The sequence below is a fragment of the Anolis carolinensis genome, chromosome 3 (assembly GCF_035594765.1).
Source record: "Anolis carolinensis isolate JA03-04 chromosome 3, rAnoCar3.1.pri, whole genome shotgun sequence".
Classification (NCBI taxonomy): Eukaryota; Metazoa; Chordata; class Lepidosauria; order Squamata; family Dactyloidae; genus Anolis; species Anolis carolinensis.
In genome coordinates, this window is record NC_085843.1 from 41,768,207 (window position 1) to 41,784,619 (window position 16,413).

The 16,413-nt window shown below is 38.7% G+C and overlaps 1 protein-coding gene across 3 annotated transcripts; it reads right to left on the reverse strand.

Annotated features, from left to right (window-relative positions):
• Positions 1-1,988: 1,988 nt before the first annotated feature.
• slc35a5 (solute carrier family 35 member A5) lies at positions 1,989-16,206 on the reverse strand. Of its 3 annotated transcripts, XM_008107856.3 has the most exons (8): positions 16,061-16,206; positions 13,485-13,637; positions 12,037-12,135; positions 9,609-9,742; positions 8,679-8,746; positions 6,685-7,471; positions 4,857-4,943; positions 1,989-4,089 (listed from the first exon to the last, which is right to left on the reverse strand). In XM_008107856.3, the coding sequence occupies exons 2-8, from the start codon at positions 13,612-13,614 to the stop codon at positions 4,021-4,023; spliced, it is 1,374 nt and encodes a 457-aa protein (XP_008106063.1). In that variant the 5' UTR covers positions 13,615-13,637; positions 16,061-16,206; the 3' UTR covers positions 1,989-4,020. The 3 variants fall into 3 exon arrangements, with proteins under 3 accessions (XP_008106063.1, XP_062830852.1, XP_008106064.1); XM_062974782.1 differs by lacking the exon at positions 12,037-12,135; XM_008107857.3 differs by lacking the exon at positions 4,857-4,943.
• Between the last annotated feature and the right edge of the window lie 207 nt (positions 16,207-16,413).

Genomic DNA, 16,413 nt, shown 5'->3' on the forward strand with positions numbered 1-16,413 from the left:
AAAGGCCTATCATGGTACAGAAACAGCACCAACAAGGTAGGAAGTAGAGACTGTGGATGTGTGAAAATGCACAATAATCCATACAGCTTCATTGGAATTCAGAAACTCTACAATGGCCTGCACATGCAACTTATGGGAAAACTCTTTCCTGATTTGACATTACACACTTATGTTCTTGTTTGTATGCACATCAGTTGTTTGAAAAACAATTTTCATTACCTTCCCAAATTACCAATTTAGCTCAGATTCATCCCCTCAATTACTGCATCCTATAAAACACCACAATTTAACAGGAAAATGTTTCCCAGCTTCAACAGGCCACCACCAAAGTACGAGATTCAAATTCTGCATACAGTATCTATTGTAACTTGCCAAAAGAGTGAAAACACCTTTTGTTTTTACAACTGAGAAGTGATGATTTTAATGTTTTTCATTGGTTTCATGCACAATTCACAAGTAGGGAGGCTTTATATATGGTTTCAAGTTCTTCCTATAGTTACTTAAGCAGCAAAACGTGCTAGACAATTATGCACATGACCATTTATAAGAGGAAATTGTATGGAAATATCTAAGGATAACATCTCTGCTTTACTTCCTTAACTGAATGAAGAAATTATGCCAGTGAGGATAGCTATACTTCTGGCCAAAGTGAAGAGACCAAAGCAATTAAAAAAAACACATTACACATGCAGTGGGAAGCACTAAAAGCTTACCGCACTATAGTAGTCCTAGTTCTGAAACTTTAAAGTTTTTAGTACTAGCTATTTCCTTTGCAAAACATGCTATACTGTTATAATGAAAGCAGCCAGAGTTGCAATTTGCAAGTAATGTATTTTTGCACTCCAGGTGAGATAATCACAACAGAATTCTCTTACAAGGCTGAAGTATAGTATATCCACACAAAGAAGTGTTACCTAAATAGGTCTTCCAGTAAATGTGAATGCAGGAGGGGACACACTCAAGGCAGAGAATCATAGAATCATAGAATCATAGAGTTGGAAGATACCTCACGGGCCATCCAGTCCAACCCCCTGCAAGAAGCAGGAAAATCTCATTCAAAGCACCCCCGACAGGTGGCCATCCAGCCTCTGCTTAAAAGCCTCGAAAGAAGGAGCCTCCACTACAGTCTGGGGAAGAGAGTTCCACTGCCAAACAGCTCTCACAGTGAGGAAGTTCTTCCTGATGTTAAGGTGGAATCTCCTTTCCTGTAGTTTGAAGTCATTGTTCCGCGTCCTAGTCTGCAGGGCAGCAGAAAACAAGCTTGCTCCCTCCTCCTTATGACTTCCCCTCACATATTTGTACATGGCTATCAGTACTTAGAAAGTACTTAGCCTCAATACCTAATTCTCCCTAACACAGGCTCCCCATGATTGCCCCCCCCCAGCTGCCTAACCACTGCTGGACTTGTATAGGTAGAATTATTATTTTTTAATGTCCAATAAAGCATGAAACATGGAGACATTTGCAGGGAAGAGTTAGGCACCAGAAGGATGCAGCAGTTCCCTCTCACTTGACAACTTCCCCTGCAAATGCCTCTGACCCATATTAGAGGGAAACAAGTCTCTGCCATGTATTCTATTCACCTTCCTTTAATTAACAAGCTGCAAAGGTGATACAAAACAAATACAAGCAAGTTAGTTCAAAGCAAAATCTTATTTTTACTTTGTTTGGGTTATATCCTGGTCTGAGCAAAGGAGGAAAAGCACGATACATTCAACTGAAGACATTGCTACAGATTTTAGGTTTCCTTTGCCCCATGATTAACAGAGTTGAAACCTATCTTGCAAGTTGTGTGTAATCTTCAGGACAATTTGATGCATCCCACAAGAAACCAGTGCAATTCATATATTATCACTGAAAACATAAATCTACTTGCATCATTAAGAAATTGCCCCATGAATTTCACCTTTGTTGCAGAACTTTGGAAAAGGTATATTAGTCTAGTCCTGTTCACAACTACAACGGAAAAAAACCACAAAGCCCATTAATTTTGTTCAGACATAGTGATTTATTTGATTTTGTGGCATAGTAATCTGGAATGTAAAACATTTCAAACAAAATGCAAAAGTATCCCATATTAAGTTAATCCCAGGCACTGGTAAAGAGTCAGACAGAGTTCCACAGCAAATTCAATATACCCTATGTTAAAACAATGGTAAGAGGTCACATCTTGTTATATCAGCAAGTATTGTATTTGCTCAATAATCAGTAGGCTATCACAATATTTAAAAAGATCAAAGCACACTTAAGTTCTATTACATAAATACAAACCATTTCAAAGTTAGTCTTATTAAAGAAATAAACTCTTATTTGTAATAGTATTGTTGAAGAAATACTGAGGCAAATTAAGGATTACTCTATTTAGACAGATGTTTTGTAGAATAATCAAAATCTGGCCTTTTCTACCAACCCACTGAAAGATAGGTGTCATCTCTGCAATCAGCAGCTGCACTTTATTTTGTTAAATATTACTTACTGGAGTGTTTATGATAACTGTTTTCAAGCATTCTGCCCCTAGAGATAGGAAGGACTGGAGGAAAAACAGAAAAATGGGGGGGGGGGGGGGGAGGAGGCACCAGAAAAATGCAGGGGGGGCTTCCCCCCCCCAGGACTTCCCATTCTATCCACTCCATAGGATTTCTGCAAAATAGGTAGCATTCTCCTGTAACTTCTTTTACAAATGTGGATAAGCAGCTTTATTATTACCATTATATATCTCCTCAGCTTCAAAACAGCTTATAAAACATTACATTTCACTCATCATACATACCAAAATACTTGCTGCATTAATACAATTTTTAGAATATGTTATTACAACTGTTCTTTCTTGCACTGAATTTTGTTCTCACCCTTTCTATTGTCTCCTTTGTAGTTTGGCACTGAGAAGTGAGGATCATAATGTTTGTTATTGGTTTCATGCACAATTCACAAGTAGGAAGGCTTTATATTTCAAGTTCTTCCCATAGTTACTTAACCAGCAAAAAGAGCTAGACAGATTTATGCACACAACCATTTATTTATAAGAGGAAATTGTATGGGAATACCTAACCCTATTTTGGACTTTAAAATCGTCCAGCTAGCATGGACAATGGCAATGTTTTCTTGAAGAAGTGAAGAATTGGAATAAAGAATTGTAAAAAAAAGAAGTTTTCCAAGCTCTAGTTTCAATACACACAGCAAGAAGAGCCGTGTATCACATACATAAAAAATAATAAGCAACACAACCAGAGGACAAAAGCCAGACTTGGATATTGCAAAAGTCAATCCAATCACCAGAGGAGGCTCTACAGCTTGTCCTTTCAAGTGGCAAACATTCCTGAAATCACTCTTGCCTGCAGCATATAGACACAGTGGCAAAGACAAGTTTAGCACGTTTAATGGGCAAAACACTCTGAAAAGTGATGAAATAATAATAATTTCATCCCTATATTTTATGTCATACAATAGTTCAAATACCTTTGTACCTTTGTAATGTTATAAGATGGGCACCTTAATAGCTCTTTGTATCTATTCTTTACTCATATCAGCTCTCAACTGAGGCATCAAGGTTAACCCCAACAGCAAGGGTATGACAGAATCAGTAGCCTAAGTAAAGTGCCGAAGAGTCAGTAGGTCTAATACATGTAGATGAAATTGTTCTTTCTCTGCATCAAAAGCCTTTGGGACTCCATTCTGTACTGATCATTTCTGTACTGATCTATGGAAAGGTCACAAGCAGCACACGATAAAGGTTGCCATCTCCCATTATTGCTTCACAGCATAAAAATACTTCCCAGTAATTTGGTGACCGTGGAGGTGGTATATACTGGTATCAGTAATCAGTAAGCCTCACCCTCAATTTACTTAAAACACTTAGATGTATACTGAGAAGTACAACTTATGAAAACCAAGTCAAAGCCCACCTTTGTGTGGAAAACATTTTAAAAATCCATTCTACTTGTCCGTCGTAATTCCTTGTCTTCACATTTCAAACTGCAAAACGTGACAAGAGCTGCCTGGACTTTGAGAGTCCAACCCTTCCTATAAGGCCTCTTCCTCTGAATCATGATCACTGTCTGGTTTGGTAAGTCTTTCAAGTTCTTCTCCATCCTACAGAAAACAAGAGACGAGAGTCAAAAGTTGACATCTAGATTTGGATTTGAATTTAATATATATTACGAAAGGTATCCAGCACTTCCTAAATTGATATTGAATCCTTTTTATGACACCTATTCTCCTTTTTCCATAATAATGGAAGTGAGGCTTACTAATAAGCACTGGTGACCTAAGCTCAATGGAGTATTTTTAAATACTTTTAAAGTTATCCAAGTTGGTCTTCACCACCACATTTTGTGAAGCAAATTCCAAAATCTAACAATATGCAGCATGAAACCACACTGCTATTTATCTGTTCTGAACTGCTCACCATTTAGCTTCAGCAGTTGCTCCCAAGTTCCAAGGTTATAAGGAGAGGAGAAAAGCTTCCCCTTACATTTTTTGCCATATTTCAGACTTGATGGTCCATGAAAAGATTCATTACAGAAAATCAAAGACTTGGGAAAGGTGTCCTTTTGGACTACAAATCCCAAAGCTTTCAATCACAGTCATGCTGGTGGGGATTCTGTGAGTGATAGAAAAGTAATGTTTTCAAATGCCAAAAACCATATTTAACCTAAACAACTTTTGGAGAAATGTACCTGTGTGTTGAACTCAACAGAAACCTAAGATTCCATTTGCTGATGCCAATAGGAATGAGTGCACAAACGTTAAAGAACTGCTTTCCTTGTCTGCACTGCCCTCTAGTGTCCAATATTTACAATCATGTACATAAAGCACAACTAAACTCAGTTAAATCAACTGGTTGAAATCAACATTACCTGTGAAGTGGACTGTGGGCTTGTCTCAACAGTGTATTGCCTTTTCTCAGCTCCACAGAATACAACGGATGTTCTTCTAAATGTATGCTTTAATAAGTATTTTTGGAAAATAATATAAGAATTCTTAAAAACCACTTTTTTTAAAAAATCACTTTTAAATCTCATTTTAATGTGCCCACCACAGTTATGACACAAAATTAACATTTTTGGGGCAGCTACAATGCTGCAGTTGAAAATCTTACATGTACAAAAGTCAAAATATGTTTGTTTGTTTATATGTATGTATATTTGAACAATTGTACATGGATCTGGGCCAGACTTGAAACACATACTCTGCATGGTCCAACTTAAAATACTGATGGATTTTGGGGAGGTTTGACAGAAGATAATGGGAGTCGTAGTCCACCCACATCTGTAACTTGTGTGAATCCCACTAATGATGGACCTAGATCAAACTTGCTACACATGCCCTTCATGACCAAACTTGAAATACTGATATACTTCATGGTAGAGGCTGATGAGAGCTGTAGTCCACCCACATCCAGAGAACCACACGATTTCCTGCCAAGACTGAGGGTGCGGTCCTCCTCCAAAATAGTAAGACAGCTCAGCCTACATGCTAGAATGCATCTCCCAATATCCTTGCCCCTCTGCTAGGCAGGTGGGAATGATGGGAGTTTCAGCCCATGAAGAAGGTTGAGCTATCTAATCAGTTAGGAGGACAGCCAGAACTTGCAGCACAGCCAGATGTGGGGCTGATGCAAGTTGCAACTGGCCAGAACCAAATGCAAGAGGCCAGTAGAACCATTAGTTTGCCATGAAATCCTATATCCCCAGAGGTCAGGATTTGAGAAACAGAGAAACTACTGCTTTGTGTTTTCTTCTGGTAAATAAGTTTACTCATTTACTCAAACAAGGTGACTGTGAAATACCTTTTTAAAAAACCATGGGACAAAGTCAATCCAAAAGAAAACACAGTACAATTGCTGCACGCATGTGAGGCAACTTAGAAATTAGCAGGAAAGATCCAGATGTAACCCCAACAGTCTACTAGAGGGTTGCCATGAAGATCATGGTTACTACCTGAGGGACAAAGAAAATATTGCTTTGTGTTTTAGTATGGTGATAAAACCATCCCCTACAATAATAAAACTAAAAGTTCTTTTTACTAATAAATACCATTACAAAATGCAATTCTGGAAAATGTCAGGTACATATGCTAGTATTACAATAAAATCAAGCGCTCTAAAGTGCTTTAGTTGGCAGCAGAGGTGGGAAAGGTGTTGCCTAGTGATCCTCAAGACTTTTCTTGAACTCCAGCCAACATAGTCTCTTTTGCACTTCCTTTGTTAAAGAGTGAATTGATTATAACAACTGGTTCGCTCACTCCAGTAACACAAACTATATTGGATATGGTCTCCTTCCTGAATCAGTAGGCATCCAGGGAGACTGCAGGGGAAACTAACACAACTGGGTTCACAAGCCATTATTTCCTTTCCCCTACACTGCTGGCCAGTTCTACAACAATGCATTGGCATTCTAGAGGTACTTCTTCAATGCAGGGAGAGAGAAAAAATCATTTCTGATGGTTTCTTCCACATCCTAACAACTATAGCTACAGTGTTTCTTCTCTCTGTGTTACCATTGTTTTCAAAAATAGATTCACTACAGTGAGGAAGTTGGTGGTGAACATTTGTAGAATTGATTGAAGGCCATACATTCATAGGTCAACGGTACTACTTAAACCACTGAAGGAAAAATTTCTATTAGTGTTAACAACAGCTATTCATATAATGGGGTCCTGAAGGGGACCCTTTCAAAGCCTTACCCCGCTGGAGCGCTCCCATGCACCTCCGCTGTGTTTGCTCCTCTCCCACTGAGCTGTATACTCCACACATCGAGGGCTGCTGGAATGGTAAATAAATATGGACAAAAGGACAACAGGAGCTTCCAGGAAGAACTCCAGAGAAGGTTTGAAGTCAAAAACAAAGACTGACACTGTGGTGATGATGACAGTTGTAACCTGGGCTGTCAGAACGTGAAACATGTTGTCCCGGAACTTCAAGATAAAAGCCACTGAGAGTCCCAGGAAGGCAGTGACAAAAATCAGGGCCACAGAGAAGGCATTGTGGCCATAGAAGAAACCACAGTATTCTATGCGACGCCTGTTTTCAGAACGCAAACTCAGCATCAGGCCATTAAACATCGCTCCAAAGAGGTACAGCTTGGTGTTTTGTACAAAGATGTTTTCGCTGAACTGCCCTCCTTCTTTCAATATCTTTTCATTGTAGATGTTGGCCAAGGCAGAGATAAAGCACTGTACCAGTATGAGCAGATGTCCTAGGCCAAGGTGAACTGTTCTTGAGGTGCCTATACCAGTTGTGACGTTCCAGCTCAAACTGGGGAAGGACCACTTTGCCGTACAGTTTCTTCCCCAGCATTCCTCCTCTGGGTTGGTGTATTGCAAGCAGCTGTTTGAATGGCTGAAAAAGATGTCATGATGAAAACCATGCACAGCCAAGCTATCCTTGTTGCTCCCTGTTCCTGTAGTCAGGGCTACAATAGACAGGAACAAAATCAGCAGAGAGGCCCATTGAACCCAGGAGACTTGCCGCCTGTGTAGAGAAGAGACTCATTCAGCATGTATGGACCAGAATGAAACGGCACTAATAAATCAATAATGATAAATACACACAAATGTCTATACAATGTCGAAGAGATAAGCAAACACTATAAAGGTTCAAAACATAAAAAGAGATGTGACATGTAAAGGCCACAGAAATAGTCAGGCCTCTCTGAGTATAGAGCTATCTTCTTTCTATGTGAAAAAGATAAGCAAATACTATAAAGGTTCAAAACATAAAATGTGCTATGTAATTTAGAGCATCATGTACAAACATTATAACCTGAGAGTTAACAACAATAATGAAAATAATAAGTACAGTCAACTGTTGTAATTCACAGTAGTATCTTCCAGACTGTAATGTTTAAAAGAGGGGAAGGGTTACCGCCCTTATAACATTTGTTTTCTTGACTGTGTCCCTGTTCAGAAGATTTCATCTCATTTTCTATCCCTGTGACAACAGGATTTTGAATGTTTTTGGGTTGTTGTGGAAACAAGGATTGGTGAAAAAAATCAGCAGAGACACCCTTGCTCCAGGATAACTCTTTCAGGAGTGAAATTCCTATTCTTACAGGGGTAGGTTTCCTCTCACTTCCTGTTGTCTCACCCTCATTTCTAACTAGAAGTTGTGTGTAAGTTGGATGTTTGTAACCTGGGAACTGTCTGTAATAGTTTTTATAAGAATATGGCTGTACTTGTTTGAGTATATACAACTCTTGTCTAAAATAGCATGACAGAGTCCCTCGAAAGCTACACTGCTGAATTTTAGTGACAACTAGAAGAAAAAATACTACAGTGAGTTTTAGTAAGGGAGGGGGCAAATTCATCCCTGGGCCTCCCAGAGTTTTGTACCTTGTTTTACAGGGGCAGCCTGAAGTTCTAGAATTAGATTTGCAAAGTGGTTAAATGAAAGCCAAAAAAAGAGCAAATAAGAAAAATGCACTCAAAATACTGCAGAAAACACACTACTGAAAATTAAGGGAATTATTAAGCCAAGTTGGGTCTGATTTAGGTTCAATAGGACGGACACACAAATAGATGTGTTCTAAACTGTAGCCTTAAACACCAGCAATCAGCATGGAGGGAACGGAAATTACTTTGATTACTTTGGCCTTACTTTATTATTGCATTAACAAGAACTAGACAGAATTTATTACCAAGAAAGGAAGCAGCAAAATGCCATCTCTATAGCTACTTACTTCAGCACTATTCTGAACAGGAGAGCCGTCGTTATAATGACAAAATTTGAGAACAACACAGCCATGGCCTAGTAAAATAAAAGGGAGGAGTCAAGGTACAAGCCAAATGCAACTTAGCAATAGAAAATCCACCAATCCAATCCAATCCAATCTTTTTTTAAAAAAAAAAATCAAGACAGCTAGCACTACGACTAACAGTATAACCATGATTTATCAACCTAATTAAAACTCATAATTGGAAAACCATTTCTTAAAAAAAAAAACAAAAAAAACCTCAAAATCAAATTGGGCTTTGATTTACTGAAATGGCTTTCTAGAAAGGCCCAAAAACTCTCACTTTGGAAAAATGGGGGAAAGAAGAAATAGAGCATTCCTCATGTTTTTCCTGAAATCTCTTTTTCCACCACAAATATGTTCTGAATGATGAAAACCTCTATGAAAGGAACAACTTCAGTTACTGAGACACTTGGGATCGCTTCACATTTACCTCACCATTGCTCCAATTTTGCTGGCAATCATCCTGCATGCCCTCCAACCCCAAGGAGGGAACGGAACAAGGTGGGGGAAAGGGCAGAAAAATACGGGTAGCTCCGTTGAAGCTACCCAAAACACAACTTACTTTGCATTGGTGGCGAGGAAGCGCCTTACGACGCTTCCTCGTCACTTCAGGGTTCAATGGGGTGGGGCCAAGCCAGCATCGTCTGAATGCCTTTGGTAGGTCCCGTCCCAAAAGAGGAGAAAGGGGCCAAAAGCCCCAAGTGTGATAAGATCATTAGTGAGGACAAGCAAAAACACTTGAGAAAGACTTGACTTTCCCAAGTCCTGGCTTGACTGTAATTTCACAGAGGCTACTTATAGGCACTGAACAAATTATCTCCTGATTAACTCTGGGGACAGATAGTATTTCTTCATTGTTGAGGTGTTACTTACTGGTGCGAGGTAGGACAACACATAGAAGACAATCAGATTATCGAGAAAATAAAGGAAGGCAGGAATTGACCACTTAATATAGCTATACAATTGCCTCCATGAGCTGCAGCCAAATCCACTATGAGAATATCCTCCTAGAAAAAGAAAACATTAAACAGAAGGAGGAAGAAACAGTTATGAGCACTTAGTGGCTAACATTTAATATTATTGTAAATTGCTTTATTAAAATACAAAGCATTAAAATTATCAGAAATCAGATATAACCTCAAATATTAAACTCTAATATGTTTTTCTCAAAGGATATTTCACCTGCATGAATTAAGCTATGATTTCTGAAAGCTGTTCTCCATAATGCTTTTGCTGGGGAACAAGAAGGTGCTATTGCATTTGTGCCCTGCTTGTGTGTATCTTGTTGGGATAAGGTTAGTTACTGCCCATAGATGGACTTTTGCTCTGACACGTACAGCTGATCTTTTTTCTTAACTTCACCAAACAGATTTGCACATTTAAGCATCTAATGAAAGTGCTCCCATCTAAAAACTTGGGAGATGCCAAAAATCGATTTTCAAGTACCTTCACATTAAGTATAGTACTTTTTCAACAACGTCAGAATATAAACAATGGTAAAGTGCAACTGGACCTCTAAGAGGAGGAAGAATGAAATACATTTATGGACGGGTCCTTCAGTGACAGGGAATATTTAAGTTTAGGTAGCATGCTACTAGTTACCAAAGAGACATAGTGGGAATTAGGCAGTAAATATCTTTGAGGTATGTTTCTCCACTGTAGGAAACTAGAATGGATGGAGATGTAATCTAATCCTACAGGGCCTTTTCCCATGCTACTAGGCTCACTGAACCACCTCTATTGGCTGCTAATCATGGGTAACAAGGGGGAAATATATCAATATGTATAACTTGTGAAATGTAATATGTATTTCATAAGAAGGATGCTATATTTGTAAAAGATTGAAGGTTACAGTTCTGCACATACTACGGCACTTATTTTGAAGGAGAAGTAAACCAGTAACCTGCTTCACACATCAAAGAGCTAGCAAGATAAATACTAACTGGCATGTTTGTTGAGTCAAAGAGGTTCTCAAATGTTAATCATTTTATTTAAAAACACAAACACATATCAATGTTAGGCCAGAAGAAAAGAGGGATTCAAAGGGGTAGAAACAAGTCTTTTATTATTTAAATGAGTATCCAAAAGAAAAAGAGGGGTGAAATATGAGCATTAAGCTTCATTGTCAAACAAAAAAAGCAGGAAGCAAATGAAACATTTAAGTGACTTCAAGGATTGTATTTTTTTAAAGTTTGTACTTCTCGAAGCAGCTGACCTTTACAACATGTCACTAACCACTTTTCTAAGTCCCTCTCTTTCAGAAATCTTCTATGACTAGAACAAGAATGGTATTCAAAAGACATGCATGAAACCTTAGATTCATGAACCGCTTCCACGTTTCTTTGGAATCTGAACATTTTAGCTACTAGTATTTGATGAAGTAATGAAAATGACTAGCAAGCATTTCACCTCATAGAATAATCATCTCTATTTGATACTTCTATAAATATGCATCTTATGATCATTTTATGTAGCCTACTGACTAGAAAACAGTATTAGTAATACACATCTAGAAAATCTGTGTAGCCCAGACAACTGTTAAAACCACTGAAATCAAAATGGCTCCAAAGGAAACATGGTAATCAAAGTGGTGCACTGCAGCCCTTCAGAGTGGATGAAAATTAAGTAGTGTGGTCTCTAGGCATCATTCATTTTTAAAGCAGGCCCATCCCTGCTTTAAAAGTTAATGTCATAGTGTGCTGCTTGTTATAAAACTTAAGGAAATAACATGGATCACTCTGTAAAATATATTTAACACAAAATCATAACTTGAAAAACAGATCGGGTCATTATCATCTTAAGATTACACTGCTTATAACTAATTAACTCCAACCTCTTAAGAGTTTTATAGAAATGTCATTCATTTGGTTAAAGGTAGGCTGGTAGACAATATGTTTGTATTAGGGGCACATGAACTCTAAGCTACAGAATGTTATATATTTTATTGTATTATGTCTTCTTTGAATTTGCAGTCTCATAAAGCACCACACATTCATTAAAACACTTATTGGAGATTTTAGAAACATTTTGCACAGGGAGAAGGGGGAGGAATTGCAAATATTAATTGCATGAAGTGGGCTTCTTCGGACCATAAAAGACATTTTAAGCACAACAGAAAATTTAGAATGTTGCTGCAGTTTTCAAAGCAAATGGACTGCTTCAACACGGTCACTTTGTACTGGGAATAAAGAACAAAGCCAGACTGATATATGTCATGCATTTCATAAATTACACTGACACACATCCAGCAAGTACAGAACCATGCTAAACATCGTCTAAAAAGCTACATGTAACAATTTACCTTTTCTAGTTACCCAAAGTGCCATTATCAGACAGAGCAGCAGTTTAACTAATTCTGAACACACATTCACAGTTGCAGGAAGGTAATCATATTTATTATCTGAAGAAAAACAGATTAAATTACTGTCATTAGAAGAATTGCTGTACACTTCTTATTTGCAAAGCAGCAACAGTTCGATAAAATACAATAATAAAATGTATGAAATATTTTGGTATTGTTTCTGAGTACAGAAAGTCAAAGTAAAAAAGATACTTTTTGATGACGTCAAAAAAGAATAGCATTGAGGCCTGATATTCAGCAAAAGGGAGGTTATTTGCCTAGGTTGGAACAAAAAGAAAGAAGGGATATTTCTGTGTCTACAGGACATGCCATGAAGAGCAGGGCATTTTCCTGAAGACCCGTAGTGGTCTGGAAGACTACTATGGGAAAATGACATTCCTTGGTAACCTGGTCCACTGTTCGACAGCCAATTAGTAGTTAGCACAGATCTTTTAGCATTGATATAATATGGGGTGTATATGTTTATGATGCAGGTTGAACATCCTTTTTTTGGAATTCCTAGATCCAAAATACTACAAAATGGTTGGCTGAGATAGTGATACCTTTGCTTTCAGTGGTTTAATTCACACAAAATGTTGTACATAAAATTACCTTCAGGCTGCGTGTATAAGATGTATACGAAACATTACGAGTTAAATCATGGGTCCCATCTCGAAGGTATCTCATTATGTACATGCAAGTACTTATTCCAAAAGCTGGGTGGAATCCAAAAAAAAATGGAACACTTCTGACCCTAAGCTTTTTGGATAAGGTTTTTTAACCTGTAACTGAGGCCAGTTGCTAACAAAGCTGCTGCATTCTGCATGACCTCTATCTTTGGAGGCAGCCTTAGTAGTGGGGTGTTAATATTTGATGTCACAGAAGGTTTTCTGGGTGCCTAAACTGGCCAACCACATGAAATAGGAGGCACATTAGACCGCCATCACCACCAACCCACCAGGATCCAAGTGAATGAAAATAAATGAAATGAATTCCCACAACAGTAGCTTTTGAAATGCTGTGTCTCTCTATGATGAAGAATAGCGGCAGAGTGTTACCCTGTGCAATAAAATCTTACAGAATAGTACGGCTTTTTATGGTTTTTGGAAAATATGTGGATTTTCGTGGCCCGTGAGGTCTCTTCCAACTCTACGATTCTATGATTCTATGATTCTACTGGTGGCAACAGCTAATGTTAAGAGAAGGGCATATACAATTTTCAGGTCTTGTAATACTCAATCCTACCCTACGTTTACTTAAACTGTTCTTGCAGAACGGTGCACTGAGGAAATAATTAAGATTAGTACATAGTTCTAATAGATTAGGACTACACAGTCTGATAACAAAACCTCATATCATATGCTCACAGAGAATCTGAAGGTCATATCTGCATGCTGACAAATGCATACCTTCATTGGCAGAGTATTTCATCAGAAGGATACGACTTGACCCCAAGGCAACAAAGGTACCTCCTAACAGGAATGTATGTAGAGTTGATCTGAACAATCGCGTAGTCTGACTGCCACACTTGGACTCCATTCTGTTGCCTTGGTGTCAGTGGCCTTTGAACAGTAAAGAAGAAAACTTATCAAGTAGGTCTTTTCAGAGAAACAACACTATACGTTTTATTACTTGGAATGCTAATTAGGATCAGGGAGGGTTCAGGGGCTATTTTTCATACACAATAATCTATTGCAGGTTATTACCGGATTTGTGTTCACTAAAATTGGAGGTGATTGGAAGAGAACGTCCAGTTTCTGAATCATTGGTTTAAAATCTAAAACAAAGTGTAATTGTACAGAAGAAAGAATTGTTTCAGGCATGGATGATTATGAGATGGGTACAATGTGAAACTGAACAAAATTCAGCAAAATGACATGTCTTTCCATGCATCTGTGTAACTACACAACCCAAATTACAATACTTCTATACATCTGTTTAACTGCAAAACATAAATAACATTACTTTCCATGCATCTGTTGCAGAATTACTTTTTTATTTTTTCGTGTCAGGAGCAACCGGAGTTGCTTCTGGAGTGAGAGAATTGGCCATCTGCAAGGACGTTGCCCAGGGGACGCCCGGATGTTTTGATGTTTTTACCATCCTTGTGGGAGGCTTCTCTCATGTCCCCGCATGGAGCTGGAGCTGATAGAGGGAGCTCATCCACACTCTCCCCAGGTGGGATTCGAACCTGGCAGCTTTCAGGTCAGCAACCCAACCTTCAAGTCACTTAGTCCACTATGCCATCTGGGGGCTCCTTGCAGAATTACTAACACAATGAGATGATTTTACATGGATAATAATAATAATAACAACAACAACAACACTTTATTTATATTCCGCCCTTCTCTCCAAGGGGACTCAGAGTGGATTACACTATATAAACAGATAAGGCAAACATTCAATGCCTTGTTACAATGAAATACAATGAAACACAAATACGCAGACAAATGCAAAGGCTTCTCCTTTCATTTCCAGCTTCTGGAGGCAGTGCTCATCTATGGCTCTGGGGGAGGTGCTTATCTCTGTTTCCAAGTCAAGGAGCCTGCGTTGTCCGTTGACACCTCCTGGTCATGTGATCAGTATGACTGCATGGAGCGTCTTTTTGCCTTCCCGCCAAGGCAGTACCTATTGATCTACTCACATTTGCATGTTTTCAAACTGCTAGGTTGGCAGGAGCCAGGGCTAACAGCGGGAGTTCACTTCGTCCCGCAGATTTGAATTGCCAACCTTCAAATCAGCAGTTCAGCACCACAAGGGTGCCACCGCAATGGGTTAAAGTACTATGAATGTGGAGACTTGCTTTCACACATACAGTTTTTCTTATTACCTTGTACATTCATGCATATATCAATCAGTCAATCAATCAAAACTTTATTTGTATCCTGCCCCACCTCCCCGTGGGGACTCAGGGAGCCTAACAACATGAAATAATAAACAAAGCAAATAGACATTATAAACAATCAATCATAAAATAAATCATCATAAAAAGTCAATAATACACAATTACACACACAACATTAAAACAATAAAACAATGTTAAAAGCCATATCCAAGGTTAAAAGCCACATCCAGAATTAAAAGCCATCTGTCTAGAAAATGTAGTAAAAAAATAATACTTGTGTCAACTTATCCATGGGTCAATATATTGTACTATACATCACTTTTTATTAAAAATAGGAACAGCCCCCTTCTCTGAATAGAGGGGGAAAAGGCAAGAGCTTAGTCTGTCTTGGGAGAACTGTGCTGTCGAAGGCTTTCATGGCTGGAATCACTGCGTTGCTGTGAGTTTTCCGGGCTGCATGGCCATGTTCCAGAAGCATTCTCTCCTGACGTTTTGCCCACATCTATGGCAGGCATCCTCATAGGTTCTGAGCCTCTGAGGGTGGCTGCCATAGATGTGGGCGAAACATCAGTAGAGAATGCTTCTGGAACATGGCCATGCAGCCCAGAAAACTCACAGCAACCTTGGGAGAACTGTTTAAGCGATATTTATTTCATTGTTTTAAAAATGCATTTTAAACAAATTCTTTTAATAACAACTATAGTTTAATTCTAATTTCAGTATTTCAAAAATGTTTTTAATTGCATTAGGTTTTAGGTTGTGCACTGCTTTGGGTCCCAATCTTGGGGGGAAAGCAGTGTACAAACAATAAGCATAAACAATAAATATAAACAAATACATACCATAAAAACAAATAAGTAAACAATAAATAAAAAATAATAAACAAATCTGTCGTCTTCCCAGCTCTGGGGCCTTGTGGCTTGCCACAGATACTTTCTTATCTTCCATTTGGACTTCTGGAACCCCATGAATTGAACTACAAAATGGGTAACAGCCAAAACTTGTCTATTTTCCCAGGCTACTGAAGGTGAAACTCCTCCAAGAGAAAGACCTTCTATTATTGCTTAACAACTGAAATCAAAGGGGAGTTTATATTTCATAACATCCCCCTCTGTGACTTTTAAGGGCTTGGTTGGTTACCTGACAGCAGCGCCTCTTCTCTCTGTATACATCGCCTGCATCAGCCTTGGCTGGTTCTCACTTATCTACGCATGCGCGGTAAACTTCTCTCCCCCCCCCCCCCCCACCACACGCCTTTTTCAGTTCCCCCTTTTCATGTACGCATGCGTAGAAATGGGGAAAAGTCAGTTCTACTGAAGCCGGAGAGTGCCTAGTTTATAGAGGTAGTAAAATATAGAGTGACAAACTTGGGAAAGAAATTGTCAAATCAGATATGGGCAAATCTGGGCCCTCCAGGCGTTTTGGACTAACAATTCGGGTGTTAGGAATTGTGGGAGTCGAAGTCCAAAACACCTGGAGGTCGGAGGTTGCCT

Coding starts and splice junctions, on each gene's coding strand:
- slc35a5 (XM_008107856.3), bottom strand. CDS start 13,614: ATGGAGTCCAAGTGTGGCAGTCAGACTACGCGATTGTTCAGATCAACT. Junction 8,747..9,608: donor TGTTGTCCTACCTCGCACCA/GTAAGTAACACC, acceptor TTATTTTACTAG/GCCATGGCTGTGTTGTTCTC. Junction 7,472..8,678: donor CTGTTCAGAATAGTGCTGAA/GTAAGTAGCTAT, acceptor TTCTCTACACAG/GCGGCAAGTCTCCTGGGTTC.